The sequence below is a fragment of the Vombatus ursinus genome, unplaced genomic scaffold, assembly GCF_900497805.2.
Source record: "Vombatus ursinus unplaced genomic scaffold, bare-nosed wombat genome assembly UNPS02007284.1, whole genome shotgun sequence".
Classification (NCBI taxonomy): domain Eukaryota; kingdom Metazoa; phylum Chordata; class Mammalia; order Diprotodontia; family Vombatidae; genus Vombatus; species Vombatus ursinus.
In genome coordinates, this window is record NW_020947062.1 from 16,151,616 (window position 1) to 16,175,183 (window position 23,568).

Below are 23,568 nucleotides of genomic sequence, written 5' to 3' on the forward strand. Positions count from 1 at the left end.
ACTTTCATGAAAATGACACTGTGTATTTCTTGGAGAAGTTAGATTTTAGTCATGCTATACACTGGGACCTTATTCCCAATTGCTGCTAGTTAGAACTATTATGGATCAATAAAGCAGCTGATAAATTTTTTTTTACAAGAGATTATCCTCTTTATCTATATGAAGGTCAGATTAAAGTGAGGTTAGGCATACTTGTTAGGAGACTTTTATAGTCCCAGCAGATGGCAATGAGGGTCAGTATTAGAAGGGTTGCAGTGGGATTAGAGAGAGAGAAGAATGTGAGAGGTTGCTGAGGCAGAATCTATAAGACTTGGTATCTGATGGGAAGTGAGTGAAGGAAGAATCAAATTTGATGCCTAGGTTTCAAAGATGGGAGAATTGTGGTGTCTTATGCAGAAATAGGGTCAAAAGTAGAAGCAGGCTCAGGGACAAAGATAATAAACTCAGTTTTAGACTCTGCATTTGAGGTACCTGTGATAAATCTGGGTAAAGATGTGTTGTAAACATTGGGAAATGTGGGTCTGACTCCCAAAAGGAGAGACTAGGTTGGAAAATTACACATTTGGTGTAATCCTCTGCATTGTAGTAGTAATTAGTTGAAGCTGTGTGAATGAAGGACATTGCCAACAGAGGTGCAAAAGGAGAAGAGAAGAATGACAAGGACAGACTTAGGGGTACTTAACCTGAGATCTACAGACTCCCCCTGTGACATATTTGAGGACCCAGGAACTTAAATGGGAAAACATATCTTTATTTCAATGTAGTTTGTTTCCTTTGTAATCCTGCATATTTCATTTTATGCATTTGTGCATTTAAAAAACATTTTGAGAAGGGGACCACATAGGTTTCATCATACTATCAAAGAAGTCTATGAAACAAAAAAGTTGGGGACACCCACATTAAAGAGCTATGAAAAACTGGAGAAATAATGAAGAAAGGAAAGAAGGAAGGAAGGAAACAAGCATTTATGTGCCTACTATGCGGCAGGTACTATGCTAAATGCTTTACAGATATTATCTCATTATTATCTCATTTAATTTTTGCAACTCTTGGAGATAGGTGCTATTATAGGTGAGGAAACTGAGGGAGACAGCAGTTAAGTAACTTGTCCAGAGTCACACAGCTGGTAAGTGTCCAAGGCTCCATTTGAACCTAGGTTTTCCTGGCTGCCAGCCCAGTGCTGTCTGCTTTGTCACTTAGTTGCCTCAAACCAGGGGAGTGTCCTGGAGGGGTTATTAACAGTGACAAATGCTGCAGGATGGTCAAAAAGGAATGAGAATTGAAAACAGGCTGTTAAATTTAGTGGTTAGGACAAGAGTTCTTAACCTGGATTTCAACATAATTTATTTCCTTTACAATCCTATGTGTTTTAAGCATTTAAAAACATTCTGAAAAAAGAGTTCATAGGTTTCAGCATACTGCCAAAGGAATCCATGACACACACAAAAAAAGTTAAAAATCTCTGGCTTAGAATGTCATGAGTTAACTATGAGAGAACAGTTTCAGTAGAGTAGTAATGGGAACAAAAGCCAGAAAACAAGAGAGTCCATTTAGGGAAGAAGGAGGGGGGAATTGAAATGATTGTGATACAAACATAAAGGGCATCAATAAGATGTATTTTAAAAATTAAAACAGAATCCTAACTTCTTGGCCTATAAACATTAACTCATAGCACAAATGAAAGAACTTCTATTCTTATTGAAGGATCTTTCCATGTAGTATTAACCTAAAATCAGGAACCAGTATTACATGTAATAGGGATAAATTAAAGCCTTTCCAATAAGATCAAGGGTAGAGCAAGAGTGTCCATTGTCACCACTACTTTTTCATAAAGTACCAGAAATACTTGCTATAGCAGTAAGAGAAGAAAAATAAATCAAGGAAATAAGCCTAGGCAAAGAGAAAACAAAATTACTGCTTTTTGCAGGTGATATGATAGTTTATGTAGAGAACCTTAGAGAGTCAACTAAAGATCAATTGAAATAACTTCATCGGAATTGCCAGATATAAAATAAACTATTTCTAAGTATTTCTCTATATTGCCAACAAAATCCAGCAGAAAGAGAGATGGAGAAATTCCATTTAAAATAACTAAGGCCATATAATTACTTGGAAGTCTACCTACCAAAATACATATGGGAACTATATAGGTATAACCACAAAAGAATCTTTAAGGAAATACAGATTCTAAATAATTGGAGAAATATTTATTATTCATGGATAGGCTGAGCCAATATATTAAATATGACAATACTACTTAATTTATTCATTCAGTGCCATTCCAGTCAAACTCCCAAAGGATTACTTTTTAGAGGTAGAAGAAAAAAAATAAAATACATCTAGTGGAGCAAAAGGTCAAGCATCTCAGTGAAAATAATGAAAAAAAAAATGGGCAGGAAGGGGACCGAGCAGTGCCAGTTCTCAAACTGTCCTAAAAAGCAGTAATTATCAAATGATTTGCTACTGGAACAGATTAGATCCTAGTTTTCGATAAAACCAAAGACTTGATCTATTTGGGTAAAGACTTACTTGCTGTCATTGACAGTACTGACATTGGCAAAACCTCATTCTGGAAACATTCTCACCTTGGTTTCAATCCTTCCATCCTGAATCTCTTATTTCTAAGGTCTTCTTCTCCTGCCTTTTCATGAGCTCTTCTTGACCTCTGAGGTGGATGTTCATTCAGAACATTCTGTCTTTGCCACCTCTAAGTGCAGGCTCTCTTGACAATATGTTTCCTACCTCTTCAAGGATCACCTTTATGTAAATAGTTCCCAAATCCATTTCTTCAGTTCTGCCATTCACCATTCCAGTCCCATATCCAGCAGTACCCATGGATTGTCCCACCAGTACCTGACATTCAGCCTGTCTTTTACAAAAATTTACCTTGTTTTGCTTCTCCTAACTTGGTTGTATGTGTTAGTGCACCACCATTCGCAATGTCATGTATTCAAGATAACTTGGTGTTATGTTAGCAAGTCCTTTGCATTCTGATCTATCCCCTTCTTTCTCTTCCCACTGCTTCCATTACACATAACCCCTCATTACCACCCATCTGCACAGTTGCTTTACTTCCAGTGCCTCCAGACTGTTGTTGGCGCCACTGCCAGACATATCTTCTACAAATAGACATTAGAGATAGGATCTTGTCATTAAACTGCTCAGACCCTTCTGTGGTTCCTTATTGCCTAAAAATGCTTTTTCCGGGTATTCAAGGCCCTCTATAATCAGATGCCTTCCTAATTTGGAGCTTTATTTCACACTTTTCCTTTCCACCTGTTCTTCACCCTGGCCAAACTGGAATATATAGTTTCCCACCTGACTGAATTTATTGTTTCCTCCTCTTTGCTTGCATTTTGCTCTTTACCCGGGATCTCAAACCATTCTCTCATTTCTAACTAATCCTTGCTTAGTTTCTGAAGTCCAAGCCATCCTCTAAAGCCCAGCTTAAATGCTGCCTTTCTAGAAAATTTCCGTAAGGCCCTGTTGTCTGTAATGGTCTTTATTCCCTGTCACATGGCTTTTTGTTGCACTCACCATTTCTTTTGTGTGTTCTAATTATTTGGTTGTCTCTACCAGACTCTCAGGTCTAAAAGAGCAGGGACCCTGTTTTAGCCAAACTTTGTATCTTCCCTAGTACCTTGCATATGGTACTTAATTAAATCAGTGCATTTGCAAGTCAAGACAGCACTTCCCTGATGTCACAGTTGTCTTTGAGAACAAAGGACAAACAACAACTTAATGTTTGTTGAAGTGCTGATCCCTTGTCATATTTATAATCTTTCATCTTTTTTTAAAGTTCGATTTTTGAAGAAAACATTGAAAATAAAACATTTTGAGGACTGTTTTCTTGAAAATAATCATGAAAGGTACAGATGAAACCAACCCTTTTCCCCCATAAACTTAAAAAAAAAATGTTGTTTAACATTATAAGTAAAATATCTTTACATCTTTTCAAAGGAAATGATTGAAAATTATGTTCACTGGAATGAAGACATTGGAGAATGGCAGTTAGTAAGTATACCTTTACAAGCATTAATCTTAGAATGCTTTAGAATAATCTGTTATTTTTGTCTTAGTCCCATGTTTGCTAATTAATACTTTTCTTTTTATTCAAGAAATGTGTTGCCTACACAGGAAATAATATGAGGAAGCAGACTCCAGTACCTGATAAAAAGGAGAAAGATGTAAGCATTTGGTTGCTTTTGCAGCTACCTCTGTTGCTTTAAGAATGTGGTTTATTGGGGCAGCTAGGTGGTGCAGTGCACAGAGCACCGGCCCTGAAGTCAGGACGACCTAAGTTCAAATCCGGCCTCAGACCAAACAGTTGACACTTACTAGCTGTGTGACCCTGGGCAAGTTACTTAACCCCAATTGCCTAAAAAAAATAAATAAAAAAGAATATGGTTTATTACATCATTCAGACAGCCATTTGGCCATACTGCCTTTCACCCAGGAATGGAGGCCTTTTGTGTTGTTTGTAGTTGTGGTAGGGGGAATCCTCAGGGGTAATAGTTACCATAGTCAAGGGCACAGGGGCAATTAGTGTGTCTCAGTGACTTGACTTTATTCCTCTTATCTCTACCTGTAGACAGAGGATCATGGGACTGTTTTGGAATCTGAAATGTCTATGATGATTTTTTTTTCATTGCTGCTTTGGTCTAAGGCCAACAGGGAAATGCAGCAGTGATAGAGGGAAGATTTTGTTATTTCTAAAGAAATGTGTAGCTCCTCAGGGCTTTTTTTATTTTTTGCCCCCCGAGCACTTGGTGATCACTCTTTATTCACTAGGCTTTGGATAAGAATGTCAAATTGCTTGTGTAGCAGACATCTATTTGAATTACTTTTTTAGTGACTTTTATAGAGTTTGATATTTTAAGCAAAAAAGTACATTTATGGGAATGGCATTAAAAATGTTCTATGTTTGTTTCTTTTACTTAGCCCTTTGAAGTGGACCTTTCTCATGTTTATTTAGCTTATACTGAGGAAAGCCTGAGACAGTCTTTGATGAAATTAGAGAGGCCACGCACTTCAAAGGGAAAATCAAGGCCCAAAACTGGAAGAAGGTAAGAATATTGTTAAATCTTATAAATCCTGAGCTTGAGCTATTCTAGTCATTAAGACACACATTTTATTTTTATTTCTGTTAATACAATCATGATCTTGGCTGAGACTTTAAGGATCTCATTTGAAAATTAGTTTCTTTAAGAAACATTGCATTGATTTTTCTAGCCATAGCTGTACTTTCAAAAGTGTATCTAATCAAAGGACAAAGGGTAGAATTTAAAGGGAGAGTCTTGTGTGTCTTCAAATTTTTCTAGTCCTCTTGAGTTATCTAAGGCTATTGCTTAGTCTCACTTTGTTCTTTGCAAATACCACAAAAACTTTCTGCTCTGTCTTAGTCTCAAAATCTTTTGAGTCATGAGAACTAACTAGTCACTAATCTCTTCTGGTGAGATGCCTCTTTTTCTAAATAAGCTATTCAGGAGAGGTATTTCCCAAGAGACCACCATGAAAGCCTTCATCTAATAGTCTTCCCATTTTCTGTCAGCTTAGGGAAACGTCCTTGTTCATACCTATGTATTTTCTCCTTTGAGTTTTCAGCTACATTTGTGTCAGATTGAGATTGTATTAACACCCACATCATCCATCAGCCAACTGGTGTAGAGATAGCTTATCAAGAAAAGGTTGGGCCCCACCCCCCCAGTTAAGCTTTCTTTTTTTTTTTCCTCCAACCCCATGTCCAAAATGGTCCTGGGTTTTGTTTTTTAACATCCTGTAGTGACACTAGCAGGACAGGAAGTGATGAGCTTGATTTTCCAATATTTTGAAAGATAAATATGATTATGCACTTTCATTTTTTGAGAATTGAACTTAATGAAAAGCTAGTTATGAGTACATGTTGAAGAAGTACTAACTTTTATGTATCCTAGACTTAATGGTACTGGATGCCTCTAAGGAATAGAGAAGTAGTGTATTTTTTATTCTAGAACCCTCCCTTCCCTTCCTTCTTCTCCCTCCCTCTCCCCCCACCCAGAATTCAGCTTAGTAAAAGTAATAATTTTAAAGATTATCTGTTACGAAGTATGAAATATATATCACACTGTAGAAATGCTTGTATTTTGGCCTTTTGAGAAAACATTCATTTTCTTCTTGTTTTTCCCTCCAAAACAGAAAGCGTACTGCGAAGCCTGAGACTGTAATTGATTCTTTGCTTCAGTAAACGTTTACAAATCTGAAACCACAATAAAATTAGCATATGTTCCAATGGTTGGCTTAGATATTTAGTTTACCTGAGAATATTGAGGATTTTTCTGTAATTTGATACAGCCAGGGCTATAAAATAATGCCTTACTCTGGAGTAAGAATTAGAAATGATCTTTTGTCCAAATACTGTTATGCTGTATGTGTTATATTAACATAACATGTTCAAACAGTGTAACTAGTAGTTGTTAAATTGTTGTAATGTGCACTACTACTATTTGTTTTGTGCAGGAAAATTTGAAAGACCATATTGCACAGTGACAGTGTTAGATGTGTATTTAAAGTCACGAGCTATTTACCTAATACCTTCATCGAGAGAAACTTAATTTTAAGACATGAAAAAGCTAAATATCATGTCATGTCTTGCACATAGAGACTGGCAGCTTCAAGTATCCTGTGTTGTACTGTTGTGTTTGAATGTGGTAGCTTTCATCTATGATATGGCTCTTTCTGAACACTAAATCTCCTTTTTCACTATTTAAATACTTTCTCATTGCAATGGTAGTATTTGCTGTAGTTAATGTATGAAATGAAGCAACTCATCTAAAGAAAACAAAACACATCTTTATCATGTCAACAAATAATGTACACTGACAATTTACTCCATCCTCCTTTCCAACCTTCCTGTACCTCCATTGTCTTACTGCTCATTTAAATTCAAATGAAACATACATTTTTGTTTGGGCTAATAAAGGTACCAAGCCTATGGATTTATATTTTCAGTGAATTGTCACTAATTTAAGGGTGCCACGTTTTTCACCATAAATAACTACAGATAGAGAAATTACAGGAGATCAAATAAGTTAGTAATTTAAATGACATTGTATTTCCTATGCTGAGATCCCATTTGATGTATGGGTAGGTGAATTGTTATTTTGACTGCATCTGAGTCTTTATTTGATTTTAATTACTCTTTACATTTTGCCTGAAAGAAGAGTTCTCATTCTTCAGAAAACCCTACACACTTAATGAATAAGCAAACTTAACAGAAATTAACCATTGACAAAAGATGTCTATTGAGAGCTTTGCAGATCCAACTGGTGTTGCCTTTGAGTAAGAAACTAAACAAAAACACTCACCTGGAAGATGTTTAGGGGAGAATAACTTCCTTCTCCAGCCTATTCTTCAAGCTGGAGACTTTAATTTCCCTTCTTCAGATTTCCTGTGCTTTGGAAGTGTGGAGCATACAGTTTTACCTCTTCTCACATGGTCATTTGAATGAGGCCATCTCCCTATTTAAAACTGGTTGCTTTTTAGTTATGATTAAAAAAATGTACAAAGTACTGTATTAGAAACTCATTCCTCTAGTGGTTGGTCAGCTACTTACAAAATTGATAGTTACTTTTTTTAAACATTGCACTTCTACTAACCACTAGCATTTTAATTTTTTGTGTGAATTTTTAGACTTAAAGTATTGTTAGCTAATGCTAAACCACCATGGTTCAAATGTCTTAAATCTTCAAAAACCAGTATTTATTAACTTAACATGATTTCAGTAAGCATTTTAGATGTTCATTTATGATTTTTTTAAACTAACTAAAGGGGTGGAAAATTGGTGAGTTACCTCCGAGAAGGAAGAGCACTGTGGTCCTCAAGTGTGATGAGTATAATCTGTGTTCTCTTTGTAGTGTTTGAGATGTTTTAAAATCTTTAATACTTCTTCATGTAGGATATGTGGTTAAAATACTGTGAAGGCTTTAGTTGAATTTGTGTCCTGAAAAACAGTGTTAGTAAGATTCCTTAAAAGTTGACATGTTTGTCAGAGACCTATCAGGCACTGGAGGCCAGCTGGCACTGAGGAGAGAGCAGTAGATCTGGAGTCAGAGGGTGTGGGTTCACAGCTACTAATCACCTTTGTGACCTTGAACAAGCTGTTTGACTCTCTGAGCCTCAGTTTTCTCATCCATCAAATATGGGTGTTGAATTAAGTGGCCCTTTTGGTCCCTTCCACCTCTAAATCTAAGCTTCTGTGAACTCTGGAAATAATTTCTGCAGAGAAATCTTTATTGTCCAGTGGAAGCATAGTTAGTATTTTTTTCCTTTTAAGAATACATTCTTTTTCAGTCTTTAACTCAACGAAAAAATTGTTTGCTATAATAGTATCTTTGATTATAATAGTATAACATACAATAGCTTACATTTATAAAATGCTTTAACGTTCCCAAAGCACTTTATATACATTTTCATTTGGTCCTCAACAACCTTTTGAGGTAGGGAGTATTCGTATTGTTATTCCCATTTTATTGATGAGAAATTTGAGACTCAGAGAGTTAGGCAGTATTTTGCCTGATGTCCCACAAAGCCAGGATTTGAATCCAAGTCTTCTGACTCACAATTCTTTTCACTGCACTAGATTCTACATATGATTACTTTCCGTGTCTTTTTTCCCTCAAGAGTACAACTTAAATCCATAAAAGCGAAACTGTTATATTTTCAGTGATTAAGAAAAATTAAAGTGTTTATGTTAGAACTTTTGTACTAGATGAGCATTAGTTTCATGAGATGTTGACATTAGATTTATTGACCAGGCAAATTTGGAACAACGGAGGGACTGAATTTTGGGCCATTCAGTAGTTATGATAAAGTTTACAGAACTGTTATGCGAACATGAAGTAAACTCATAAGGCTCACTATGTTTAAAATCCACAGGCTGTTTGTAGTGACTTCAGTGATAATTCCATGAAAGTGCACAATACATAGACATTCTTAAACTGAGTGGACTTATCCACTGTATGGATAAACTTGGTCTAAAGTATAAATAATTAGGTTCTCAAGTTACTATTTCTTCTGTTCTCCCTTTGACTTAAAAAGTAATAAGAATTATTTATTGAAAGTAGCATTGACAACATTGATGGGGTGGAGGTTATTAGTTTATAGTTTGTGATTTCATAACCTTTTATTAGGGTATTAAAATATAGTGGCATTCTCCATACTTTTCATAAGTCTCCATTGAATTAAATACTAGTAACTAACTACTAAAACTTCTGAATATGCACACAGAATGTTGTATATTTTTCTCATAATCACAATTGTTAGTTGGCATGTCAGTCAAAACCTTCTGGGTGGGTGGGAGGAGGGATAGTTTTTTATTTTTTACTTCTCCAATAAAAACATTTTCATATTTAAAAATTGGGTTCAATAAAAGCCGTTAGCCTTGAATGTTTTGCTTTTCCTGTGATCCATTTTAGTTTTAATATTTGTTAGGCCTTATCTCTTTTCTTTTGCTTTATAATCTGTTTTTAATAATTTCTCTTTCCCCTGAAATCATGTTTTAGAGAATCACCTCCTCTTCCTTCCAAGGGTGAGTTAAGGAAAGATCTGTTTTCCCATTAGAACTTACTGGTGTTTGGTCAAGTTTTAATGTATGTTTATATTTAATGTTATTTAATTATTCCTGGTTCTAAAATGCTAGAAAAGACATCTCCCTTAGTGCCTTTGATGAATTTACACTGTAGTCTAAATATAAACTTTTAGCACACAATGCTGTTTATGAGCCCTAACTAAATGTTGTACAGTTAGCTTCATTTGTATTATTTCATTAATTTTGAAAGTAACATTTGTTTAATTTTTATGTAAAAGTTTTATTTATGTTGTAAATACCAGTATTATATGTATACTTGCAGCATGTTCATCCTAATGAATAAAAATATTAAGGTTAATGTAGGTCTGATCCTTATCAATTCTTTCTATGCATATTTTTTCCTAGCTTGGATATTTATAGGTATTAGATATTCTTTATGCTTAATATATCATTTTATTGGGGAAGGAAATAAGCATTTATATAGTACCTACTCTGTGCCAGGCGATGTGTTAAGTACTTTACAAATATCTCATTTGAGCCTCACAACAACCCTGCAAGGTAGGTACTATTATTATCCTGATTTTACAGTTGAAGAAACTGAGGCAAACAGAGGTTAAATGGCTTGCTCACAGAGCTAGTAAGTTTCTCAGATTGGATTTGAACTCAGGACTTCCTGACTCCAGGCCCAGTGCTGTGCTACCTAGCTATTCCTAGAACAGTAGTGGTCTAGGAAAAGGGGCCAGAATCATTTTAAATCCAGAAGTTCTTACTGGTTGTTGAACTTCAAAAAAAAAATTGTTCAGAAAATTATACTTTAAATATCCATTGTATTCACAGCTCTGTCATACAACAGTACTTTGAGAGGATTTTTCTTCAAGATTGCTAGCTTTTCATTCACAGATTCTAATATCCCATAATATATTTTATTTGTAGGATTTTTTCATCTTTGAAAAAATCAGTGTGCTTGCAAGCGATTAGCCAAGTAACTTTATGGCCCAGATAAGCCTGAACATCTAATAGACATGTTGTCTTTTTTTTTTTTTAAAGGCAATTGGGGTTAAGTGACTTGCCCAGGGTCACACAGCTAGTAGGTGTCAAGTGTTTGGTCTGAGGCGGGATTTGAACTCAGGTCCTCCTGACTTCAGGGCCGGTGTTCTATCCACTGCACCACCTAGGTGCCCCCATGTTGTCTTTTTGTAGGTCAAACTTTTCAAATGGGCCTGCTTAAAATATTTGTCAGTTTCACCGACATTCCCCTAGTCTTTTATGTTCAAAACCTTGTTTTTGATTCATCACTCCTAACATTTTTCACATCTAGCTACTGCTAAGCCTTATTGATTGACACATTTCCCTTCCGTTTTATTCCATCTTGGTATAATAGGCCTTTTAACAAATTTTTCCAACTCTACATTCTTCTTCCCTGTTCTCTCCCTGACCACCCCAATTCCATCCTTCATACTGTAGTTCTAGAGTAGCTTGCTTATGCATAGATGTAGTCATCTCATGCTGAACAAAATCCTTGGCTGGTTCCCTAGTCACTAAATAAACTCCAAACTCCTTTCTCTGGTGTACACTACATGCATCAGATTACTCTCTTTTCCAAACATACGCTGCCATGTTGCCTGTGGTTATGCTGTTCCTTATGCTTGGAACACTCCTCCTCACCCTTTTCAGTGGAAATTCCCCAATAGATAACCTCATCCATAAAGGATTCCCTTGATCCTTCATTGATCTTTTCTATTGGGTACCTCAAGTAATACTTCATTTTGCACCTCAGAGGGTAGTCATCATACATTATTTTGTATCATAGCTATTTGTATATATTATTTTCCCACCAGACTACAAGTTCATGAAAACATATCTGTACTTTCTATCTCTCCTGGGGCTATGTCCTGTTTGGTTACTTAACAAATGTTTATTGAACTTAATATGAAAAGTTAAAGAGTAACAAAATAAGTTAGGTTATTACTATTATTGAATTCACTGAAGTCAGTGAGTTCATCTTATTTTTGAAAAGCCTTGTTAAAAAACAAAATAAAACTTTAGACTACTAAACTTCTAGAAGTGTTGTGTATGCAAAGGGCTATTCTCAGAACCATTTAAATGAGCCTTCATTCTACTTTTTCGTGCTTACTACCATAAGTGAAATTTCATGTAGACTTAGAACCTGGAAACACAAAGAACTGCCCTAATTCATACAAGACAGTAAGTGAGCTGTGATTTATAATTATAAAAAGAAGTAGCACATTGAGGTCAGGTTCTAAACCTAAAATTTTTTTAGAGTTTTTTTATACTAACACGTTTGGTAAAAATTATTTGAACTTATGACGTTAAGTTGTTCCATTCTCAAAGGCAGATATTCAGTCCTGCTTTGGAAGCTAAATAAGTGAATGTGTGGGAAAATGAATCTGAAAAGGCTACTTCAAAAAAAGCTAGTTTCCTCTTAGCATCTGCTAGGCTTCCTGTGACCCAATCTTCATTTCTTTTATCAATGTTATCTGAACATCATATTGTCATACTCAAAACATGTATGACTTTGAATTTCTTTAATAAAGATCAGTTACTCCCACTTTTGGAGGTTGGAAAAATTTTAGTCTTTAATTGGAGACAACTTGCATTTGTGTAGAAAGGTGCTTAACTGAGACTTTACAACTAATAAAATGTTTATCAAAGTTGATAAAAATCTTAGCAAGAGGATATTGCCTAACCGAAAAATACAAGCTGTATTACAAAATAGTCATGGGGACTTTGCTTTCTATTCCATTGTAGGTAAATGAGGGTTGAGCCTGTAATGATTCGCCCAGTACCCAGTTGTGTGTATTGTAATTGCATCCTTTTTATTATCAGCAAAAAAGTTGATTTGTGGTGGTTAGTAGAACTGTTAGGCTGAAGGTGAAAACATTATAATGAATCAAAAGTTGATTACTTTCCTCTGAACCTCTATAGTACTTAGAGTTGATGCCATTACAATCTAGCACCTCATTACGTTGCCATCTTGTATTCTGTAGTCAGCTTGTCTCCCCAACAAAACCATAAACTTCCTGAAGTCAAATATCATGTCTTAATGCATTTCTACCTTGCTGAAGGTATTCAGTGTATTTTTGTTAATCAAAATTCCGGGACAATGGTTTGACTCATCCAGAAAACTGAGACAAAAAGAAATGATTATAAGAAAGAACAAAGGAGGTGAGCTAGAGAAGGTGGGTAAAGCATTTCCATTCAGCCTTAAGTTCTTCATTTGAATGGGGAAAATCCTCTTTGCTTGCTTAGATTTAAGTTCAGGGGATCCACGATGTTCCTTTGGTGATATCTTCCCTTATTTAAACTTTGCATTTTAGTCAATTTGCCTTCTCCCTTCTTTTCTAAATGAAATAATGTATACAAAATACTTAGTGATCTTTAAAGCACTAGACAGACTTCAGGTGTTATTTTCGTGATATTTCTATGTTGTCCTTCCTCTTCTATGCCCCAACTCCATTGCCCATTTCCTAACAGGTCCTGAACACCCCCCTCTCTCTGGTAAATACGGACTCCCGCTGGAGGTACTCAGAGCCCCACTCCACTCCAATCCTTGGGTTCACTATCCCTTTCCCATTTATATGTTGTTATTTACAGGTTATCTTACCCAACTAGACTGTATGCTCCTTGAGGGCAGGAACTGTTTTTTGTTTAGGATCTCCATCACTGAGCACCATGCCTGGCACATAGTAAGTGTTTAATAAATGCTTGTTGACTGATTGACATCGCTGTGCACTCTGCTTAGATGAACAGAGAATCACTGACTGCAGTCCTGGTAAGATGGTGAACCTTGTCATTTCTCTCTAAGGTCCACTGTGCCTTAACATCTGCTCTGATGCTATGCATTCTGGATCCCTTGTGTTGCCACCTAGCCCATTTTTTGTCATATTCCCTACCACTGTCCCCTAAGGAACTCTGGGCTCGTCCATCTGTCCCTTCAGTTGAACCCTTCTGTGTGTGTTGTCTCCTCTAACGTCAGTATCAGCCCTTCTCCATTTGTATCACCACTGTGCAGTGCTTGGCACATAGTAAACACTTAATAAGTACTTTCTAGTTTTATTCAGTTATTTTTGCTTTAAGGGTTTTCTTCTCCCACTCCCCATGTCTTAGCTGGGTAAAACAGGGGTTTTTCTTCTGTGTTGTGGATGCTATTGGCAGTCAGATGAAGCCTATGAAACCCTTCTCAGAATAATGTTTTTTCATGTTTGTTTTTTGAGAGGCAATCAGGGTTTAGTGACTTGCCTAGGGTCACACAGTAAGTGTCTGAGGGCACATTTGAACTCAGGTTCTCCTGACTCCAGGGTTGGTGCTCTATTTACTGTGCCATTTAGCTGCCCTTAGAATAATGCTTTTAAATGCATAAAGTAAAATACAGAAGATTAAATTAAAAACCAGTTCTGTTGAAGTAGTTATAAAAGTATTTTTTTTAAAAAACAAGTTCATAGACCCCAGTTTAAAAAAAAGACAACAACCTTGGCTTAATAGCAGCCTAAAAGCCACCTCCTTCCTGAAGTTTTCCCTGGTTCCCCTCTCTGCTATTTTCCTTCCTTTGAGCCACCGTAATATTTTTCAATTCTTATGGCATTTTATTTTGCCTTTTTACTGTGGTTACTCACTGTAAAATCCTTGAGGTTAGGGACTTATTCTTATCTTTTTATCTTGCTTAGTACCTTACACATAGCCTGTAAATTAAATTTGTTTACTTATTAGTGTGGATATTCCCTCCACTAGTGTAAATTGCAGCCCTCCCACACCTCATCCTGTAAGATTCTTGTTTTTGGTTTTTGTTGCGCTAGGCAATGGGATTAAGTGACTTGTCCAGGGTCACACAGCTAGTAAGTGTCAGGTGTTTGGTCTGAGGCCGCATTTGAACTCAGGTCCTCCTGAATCCAGGGCCAGTGCTCTATCCACTGCACCACCTAGCTGACCTAATCCTTGTTTGTGTTTTTTCCTAAATCTGACAATTATAAGCCCTCCTTCTAATAGGATTAGGAGACCCCAGAGATGGTGACCCGAGAAAATGAACAATGAAGACCCAAGACCGCTACAGTCTCTGGATGAACTATTTTGTTCTAGCTAACTAGCACTGTGTGTTTTGACATCTGTTATGGTTATTTGTGAAACAAGTCTTATCATCCCCCAATAGATAATGAGGTCCACTCAATGCCAAACTTTGTGTCTCCTTCCCAGTGCCCTAGTGCTCTGCAGCACCTAGAGGCAGCTAGATTGCACAGTGGTTAGAGTGGGCCTGAAGTCGGGAAGACTGCAGTTGAAATCTAGTCTCAGACCCTGACCATGTGACCTTGGGCAAGTCACTTAAATCTGTTTGCCTCAGTTTCTTCAACTGTAAAAAAGGGATAATAATAGCACCTACCTCCTCAGGTTGTTGTAAGGATCAATTGATATAATATTTGTAAAGTGCTTGGCATGGTGCCTGGCACACAACAGGTGCTTAATAAATGCTTGTTTCTTTCCTTCCTTCCCATACTGATTCTTAAGTGGTTGACAGAGGAATTGAAGAATTAGAAGAAAAAAACAACACTTTCATGTGAACTTTCTCATTCTGGTCCTAAGAGGATGGCTTTCTCAATTCCTGGTTGCATAATCACTTGCCAGGCTGATCTTTTGTGGTTAAAGGGTTAGTTTCAGTTCTTTTTTTTAATTGTTTTTATTTTTCCCCTTCCCCTAACTTTTGGAGGGCTAATTATTCCTCTTTTTAAAAAATACTATGATTTTATTACTTACACTGGTGGCATTTCGTTCAAAATTACACCTAAGTGTTTTGCAGATGTTACAAATTAGTTTTGAATTGGGCCTTGTGGTTATAGGAGTATGTGGAGTAAGAAACCATTTGCCTGTTGTAACTCAAGGTGAAAAAAGAGCCCTGATATTAGACCTATTTTTTTTCTTATGAAAGTGTACTTAAACAAACAAGTTTCTAATGACTTGGCATCCCTTGAATTCATTGATGTCAGTCCTCTCAGAGATTTATTCCTATGCCAGACTCTTTGATGGTTACACTATCTTGTAAACAGTTTCTAATTTTATCTGTTTTATTTCCTCAACTAGATTTTAACCTCCTTAAAGGCAGGGACTGTCATAGACATTTTTTTTTTTTTGGTCCATCATAGCACCTAACCCAATCCTAGATCCATAATAGGCACTTCAGTAATTACTTGTTGAATTATTTCTCAAAGAAATGGAAACCCTTGACTCCATTTGCCAAATAAAAATAGCTAATACTGATGAAAATGAAATATCAATCTTAATATATACTTTAATGATACATTATAAATATATAAATATATTTAAAATATATAACTATTAGAAACTTATAAATTAAAATTTATTCTCTAAAACTGTGTGCTTTTTGAAAATATCTTCTGATTGATGGTTTTTAGTTTGCTCAGGAAATCTTGCAATTTAGTGATCTTGGTTTCATTCACAGGACATTTGGTCTGTAAAGGGAAACATTATATATCAGCTTATATCATTATTCTATTCTTGCCAGTATCTCTGTTTACTTGGGGAAAAACTTATTTTCTGCCCCTGCCTTTTGGACCCCCCATGGTATCTCCCTTAAAGCTACAAGTAGAGGTGTTCCAGGTTATTACAAATTCATTTTAGTTGAGCGTCATGTCTCTGCTAGTGGAATAGCAGGAGGCCATTTGCTTGTGTTTCGTACCAACAATTTTGTCTGCTGAAAATGACTCTCATATTTACATCAAACATATAAAACAGCTGATTGGCTATGATTTAATATACCATGTCTAACAATGGCAAATAAAATCGTGTATACAGGACATTTTGAAGGGTAACTTTAAACCCCTCTCATATTCATATATACTTCACAGGTACCTCCATTAATATTCCAAGAAATATGCTATTGAGAATGTGAGTGACTTGTCCTGTTAACCTATAAAAGCCTGAGGGAAAAATGCATGGATGGTCGGGAGAACCTATGGAATAGCAGTAACATAAAGAGTCAGGCATTTTAGAGCAAAAGAGACCTCAGAGGTCATCTGCCCCCTGCCTCCTAACTTTACACATGAGGAAAATGACTTGTCTATAATAAGGAAATGACTTGCCTAAGGTCACAGTAATATATGGAAAATATTTAGATGGTCCTTCTGAAAGTAGTGATGTGTTCTCAGACTAAATGATGAAGGTGGGCGGCAAAAGTGCCATCACTGACCTGATTCACTAAGTGCATTAGGTTCCTAAGCATGTTGCTTAGCTTAGGGAATGGGCAGCTGATGGAGACCTGTTGGAGCACAGTGACAGCTCTGCATAATGTTTCAAAGTCATTCATTGTCTAGAAAGAGAAATAGTTGTCACAGAAGCCCATATGCTCTCTCTCTGTCTCCTCTGTCTTTCTGTCTCTATCTTTGCCTGTCTTTGTCTCTCTGTCTCTCCCCCCCCCTTCTTCCCCCCCAGGCAGGATTTGTTTTCAGACCATATTTCATATATCTTTAAGGAAGACAAGTGGAGAATGAAAGTCTGCTAAACCAAACATCAAGTATGTTTTGACTGCCTAAAGTCTCCATCTCTTACACATACACAGAGGAGTGTCCAAAGTTTTTAGGATAAAAATAGAGTTAAAGGATTGTATATACTAAATGAAAAAAAATGCTTTAAGGGGGAACTTTAAAAAATCATTTTCCTTAAATATTGTTAGATTTATGTCACCCCAAGGATACACACACCATCTTGGTAGAGTGAGGTGAAGATCTATTAGCCAAAAATCACTTTGATCTTTAGTTTAGCTTGTCCAAATCTGGAGCCTTCTGTTTCTGTAATTAGAAGGTAGGAGTCTCAGAACTTCACCATCACCATGTCATGGAGAAACTGGCATTAAAGAACACTACTTCAAATGATGTTAAGGAAAGCAGCTTTAAGTATAGGCCAGACAGTGTGGAATATGACCACCCATGGGGTCCAACATTAGTCATATATCATATTTTGATTAAACCTGGGCTCCTGGAGTCTCATTTCAGAGCCAAAATAATTCACATCTGTATCTGGTGATTTTGTTCTTGAGCCTCCCTTAGCACTGCCATTCTGTCATCAGTGCTATCAATGTTAGCCTCAACAAATGGAAATCTTCTGAATTTGAAAAGCAGCTCTCTGATGGACTGGAGTTTCTCCACTGTGAATCCTTTCAAAAGGATGGATGTATTAGTTCCATTTGGTGACAAATCCTGTTGTATGTTGAATGAGTATCTCCGAATCAAAAGCGACCTCAAAGCTCACCTAGTCCAGCTTTGCACTTTAACATGCATCCTTTTGAGGCACACCCATGCTGAGTTGTCATCCAACAGTCTCTGAAGACCTCCCATGAAGGGGGAACCCCCAGAGCAAAACATTCTTCTTTTGAATAGCTCTAATTTTGCTTATCTCAAACCTAAATTCACCATTTCACAAATTTAGTCATGACTTGCTTTCTAATTTGCTTATTTCACTTCTTTTGAATTCCAGGGAAGGCTATGACTTCTAGGTCCTCAAGTCAAGTTAGTAAGCAATTATTAAGTATTTCCTATGTGCCAGGCAAGGTATTAAATATTGGAGATACAAAGAAAGGCAAAATATACAGTCCCTGCCTTCAGGTAGCTCACAATCTGATTTAGGAGACAAGCAGCAAACAAATATGTACAAATAAATAGGGAATAACCAAGCGAAGGCACTAGAATTAAGAGGGCTTGGGAAAGGCTTCCAGTAGAAGGTGGGATTTTATCTAGGACTTAACACCTCTCCTCAGACCATAATCATCTTCCCCACTGGTAACCTAGACTGCACCAGGGTTCCTAGGCTCTGATAAGTTAGCTTTTGCTGTATTTCACCAGGATGCAGGCCTCGGTGTCACTTGTTGGCCTCCTCTGTGTCATGGCCCCACAGGTACCCCAGTTATGTGCTGTCTTTCCCCAGAATGTAAGCTTCTTGAGAGGACTGCCTTGCTTACGTGCTTTTGTGTCCCCACTACTTAGCACAGTGTCTGGTGTACAGTAAACATTTACTAAATCTGTCTACTCATTTCTCTACCTATTTATCTATTGTAACACTATGAATTGTACCTCCTATTAGACGAGCTGTTGTTCTTTACAAATCACTACTTTCCACAGAAATCAGATACCCGAGATTATATCAACATGTACTCACCATGACCAGCTGAGAGCATGATGACTCCTTAGGAAACAATTTTGGAGTACTGGAATTCTTGATACACACAAACACACACACACACACAAATCCAAAAATTGGATTATTTAAAGATATTCCTTAGGAATATTAAAAAAAAACACTTTATCCTACAAATATTGCCTTTCTTGGATACAATGAGGTATTTTGCTTTCTTTGAAATAAACTTTTTGTTCCAGAAATTAATCCAATTTAAAAGAAGACAAAAATAAGACAAGGATGAATGAAAAAATACTCTGGAATTCTTTTATTTTTATTTTTATTTTTTTTTTTGCTTTTTGGTGAGGCAATTGGGATTAAGTTACTTACACAGCTAGTAAGTGTCAAGTGTCTGAGACCGGAGTTGAACTTGGGTCCTCATGACTCCAAGGCCACAGCTCTATCCACTCTACCACCTAGCTGCCCCTACACTGGAATTCTTTTAGAAGATGTCCAGCAACTTAGGGGCTGTTAAAGAGAGGGATCTCCAAACTGGCTATCCCAAAAAATGAGAACAGTACACTGAGGTTGGAGGGTGGAGTTATGAGTTACAGCCACTATGTGAGTGGACCCGCCAAAGTCAGTAAATTCTTATCTCATATGTAGTTGGAAGAGAAGTGATAGAGTGGTGGTGTCAAATTCAAAGAGAAACAGGGGCCATTAAACCATACATGAGGAATACTGTGAGTCACATATTGACTTAGAAAACCACGTATTAACATTATGCTTTATCATATTTTTGTTTTGTTAAATGTTTCCCAATTAGATTTTAATCTGGGTTGGGCAACTTAGTGGTCTGCATGTGGCCCATCCCTGCTATAGAAGCTTATATGGAACCACTCTAAGATCTGATATCATGTATGAGATTTAAAATCATGAATAATTTACAGTTGCTTCACTGACACACTTTTAAAATATTTACTGTATGCTAGGCCCTATTTCCAGAAAAGAGAAGAATGCAAAATTAAATTTGAGACATAGTTCTTACTCTCAAAGAGCTTCTCTTCTAGTGGGAGAAATGAGAGGCACAAATTATCACCATGGTGGAAAGTATCTGTTTTATAAGTTAAGTATGTACTTAGATATACAAGTTTATCATTGGATTGGAATGGAAGCATGCTGAGCGCATAAAAGGGGTTCTAAGCAAAGGGTGCTCAAATACAATAGTCAATTAATATTTTCCTACTTTTAAACCTTTGATTTCAAAAAAATGCTGACTTGAGCTCACTGTTTACAGTGGCATGGTAAGAAGGCTGGCTGGGGTCAGGAAGATCTGTGTTCAAATACTTCCTTGAACACGTGACCATGGACAAGTTGCTTAACTGTGCAGTGCCCCAAACTATTAAGTTATATGCTTAATAGTCTCTCAAACTATTAAGTTATAGACAATTGACTGATCAGTATCAGTAAAGAGAGTTTGATACTCTTTACTGAGAGTTCTTACTCTTTAGGGTGGACTAAATATATGCATATACACATATATTTTCCCCTACTTCCACATAATGCCCTAAATTTGCACTATGCTATTTATTTTTATTCCTTAGAAAATAACAATTTATTTGTATAAATCTAACAATCCAGCAGGGAGAAATTATAACTTCCTTTCTCGAATGGATTGTCTGTCCACTGCCTGCCACACTTGAGTTATATCTCCATATTGACAGACAGTTTGTATGGTATGATCCTAAAACATTCTTTTGCCCTTAAGTGATGGTACCTGGTCCCTCAAATTTGCTTCTCTACTTTTCCCCTGATTTTCACCTCTTCATAGAATTTTTTTTTCTGACTACCCAAGATAAAATCTCAATTGGCCTAATTTTTAAACCCCATATACCAGAAGTGGGGAACCTGCCTCATACCTGTGAGAGTCCTCCACAGCTCATATGTACTGAGAATGATAGGGAAAGGGTGAGATGCTATTCATCTTTCAAAGCATCATTATAAATGTTGTTATGCCATGTTCACAATAACCCTGTGCCATAGTAGGGCTGGTTTCATTCCTGTTTTAGAAATGAATAAACAAAGAGGTGAGGTGACTCACTAAAGGCCACAGGTTAATGGCAGAACTTAGATTCAAACGAGGTTGTTTTGTTTCTAGCGCAGGTCAATCATATCATGTTTTCTACCTTGTCATGTAAAAAGAAGATGAATTGGATATCTGTCATACAGTTTACATAAGTCTATTTCAATGCCTCAGTATCACCATTTGGAAGCTACAGATAGGATGCTCTTGGCTTCAATTAGACAAGTTCTAGAATTTTGTTCCTTATCTTTTTTTGTGATGTTGTTTAGAAGAAGGGACTTAGAAAGCAACTTTCAACTGCCAGAGCTGGGTAGAGGGACCTGGTCTTAGCAAGTTTTGTTTTGTTTTCCTGCATTGGTCCAGTCACAGTTGAACTCTGATCAAGAGAAGCCCAATGGAAATAAGTGCTATGAAGTCACTAAACATTGATATCATAAAACAAAACATTTTTCTTACAACAACCTTGTGAAGTAGTCAATACAACTACTATCTCCATTTTAGAGATGAGAAAAGTGGGTCTTGAGAAGTTGTGAATTGCCCCAAGATCACATAACTAGCAAGTAAATGTCAGAACCAGAATTTGAACCCAAGCTATCTGACTCTAAACCCAATGTTTTTTCAAAGCTCAAGTTATGGATTGGATATATATATATGTATGTGTATATGTATATATGTATGCACATATATACATATGCACATATATACATATGTGTGTATGGACATACATTTATATATACATATATGTATAGATATATATACATATACATATATATATAGTTACTGTGTAATGCCTTCAAATTACAGTTGAGAAGAAAGTATCAGTACTAGTGCTGTCTAATCATAGGTAATCCTGCCTCAGGGCTCTAAATGGTCTGGCCACCATTCAGGAACACATAGAAAACAAGCAGTCAAATAAGAAACGATGGTAAATTGAGACTTTTGGGCTTTCAGTCTTGGTCATGTTTCCATGAAAACAGGAACTGAAGAGCACAAAACTATTGATACAACTGTAGTGTTTGTCAGAGAAAATTCACTATCAGATGTTAAATCTGTGTCCTCCCACTATAGACGAAGGGGGATTAAGGAGACCACTTTGCACTGCTAAAATGATGGATTTTTAAGATTCTCGTTTTTTCCGTAAAGCTTTCAGAATGTTTTACCAAGACAATTAAAGCCCTAATTCTTGCTCAAGTCAGCTTTGATATAAATGTATTGTTAGATGACCAGAGAGGAAAGAGGAAAAGTGAGAATCTGTCAGTAACATTTCTATTACTACAGACCATTGCTTAGCTAAAGGGAAAGTTCTCTTAACCCCTAACATAATTATCTGCCTCTATTGGTAGAGTTTTGTCTTTGAAAAATTGACAGAAACATCTCAAGTACATTCTATTTGTACTTTGAACAGAATCTGAATTATGATGGATTTCCCTGATCATTCCCCAAAATAATCAAGATAAGAAATAACAAAACCTGTTTGTGAATAAAACTAAATGTCAATATTCTCTTTTACTGGGTAAGAATATCCCCTTTTTCCAAAGGCAGATTCTTCACAATTCATTTGTTGCGTATCTTTACAAGAGATTCTTGGCTGGATACTCTAACTCCAGTATACAGTAGTCTTACCTCTGTATCCTCAAAGATGTCCGGCACTTCCATCTCAAAGCAGGGAAACTAGCAAAGCAGAGAGAAAGAAAGTCATTGAATTACAGAAAGAAAAACATTGAACTACAGGAATCCCCACTTATTCTTTTAAGAAACATTTTTTAAAAACTACTCTGGCTAGGCAAAAGGAAGCAACTTTTAGCTTTTTATCTTTTACTGCTTTAATTGCCAGAAGTGTCCATTGTCTTCTCTAGAAGCTGTTGGATTTTCTAAGTAATACAAGAATCACCAGTATTCACTCAGACACCGATAAGAGATGATGCCCAATAGCCATTGCCTAAGTACCTTTTTCACAGTAAGAGAGTTTGCAATGTGGATGATCTCTCTGATAGAGGGTTGACAGGTCCTTCTCCGTCCTTGAACAGCATCACTGGTACATGTTAACAGGCAGAACAAAGTTGGTATCAGTTGGAATGTGAGACCCATGCTCAGATCTCTATCAACAAAGTGGCAACCGTTGATCATTAATTTACCAAGAGAAGCTAGCAGTGTGACTCTGCCCTGAGGTGTCTGTATTTATAGATTCAAAATTGCTGAAAGGAAAGGAAAGAGGGTTATTTTGTAAATTTAAAAAATCATCGGCATCTGATTATCCATCACTTCCAGGAGAGGTAGTGCCTCATAGAAAAAGGTAAAATTTTCCTGTGAAATCAGACCAATAGGAAAATGAAACCTTTTAAAAATCAACAACAAAGTTCCAGTGTAGGAAATTGCACCATATTCTGCTCTATAGATTAATCTTTCTTCTCAGCCTGGGGCTGCTATCAGCTTTTCACTTTGCATAGGAGGAGGAGGAGGCCACAGGTGTCCAAAAGTTTGTTTCAATGCAACTATGTAACCTCCTGAGAAAAGCTACATAGTAATAGCAGGAAAGTTTGACTGATACAACCTTTAGGCATGTTTCTTACTGATGGAAGGAGCACCTCTATAAGCCTGTTGCTGCCAGTGAGACTTTCCCACTTCAGAAAGATAAGAATTCATGTACTTGGGTACCTGCTTTGTCCCAATTTCCAGGGAACTTCTTCCCTGGCACTGAATGGATCCTTCCTGGACTCCAGCCTTAAAACTACCACTGATTTCAGGCATCAGCAATCTCAGGAGTGAGTACCTTATCAATGGATGCAGA

The 23,568-nt window shown here is 36.7% G+C and overlaps 2 protein-coding genes across 3 annotated transcripts in view; one reads left to right on the forward strand and one right to left on the reverse strand.

Annotated features, from left to right (window-relative positions):
• The window catches only part of KIF3A (kinesin family member 3A), a 59,158-nt gene extending 52,178 nt beyond the window's left edge, over positions 1-6,980 (forward strand). For both annotated transcript variants that reach the window (XM_027849185.1, XM_027849187.1), the window contains 4 exons: positions 3,961-4,014; positions 4,119-4,187; positions 4,942-5,066; positions 6,175-6,980. In XM_027849185.1, the coding sequence (XP_027704986.1) occupies positions 3,961-4,014; positions 4,119-4,187; positions 4,942-5,066; positions 6,175-6,223 (297 nt within the window). In that variant the 3' untranslated portion in view covers positions 6,224-6,980. The remainder of the gene's footprint in view (positions 1-3,960; positions 4,015-4,118; positions 4,188-4,941; positions 5,067-6,174) is intronic.
• Positions 6,981-15,936: 8,956 nt separating this feature from the next.
• IL4 (interleukin 4) lies at positions 15,937-22,868 on the reverse strand. The gene is made up of 5 exons (XM_027849050.1): positions 22,728-22,868; positions 22,404-22,451; positions 18,740-18,796; positions 16,779-16,898; positions 15,937-16,041 (listed from the first exon to the last, which is right to left on the reverse strand). The coding sequence occupies exons 1-5, from the start codon at positions 22,866-22,868 to the stop codon at positions 15,937-15,939; spliced, it is 471 nt and encodes a 156-aa protein (XP_027704851.1).
• Between the last annotated feature and the right edge of the window lie 700 nt (positions 22,869-23,568).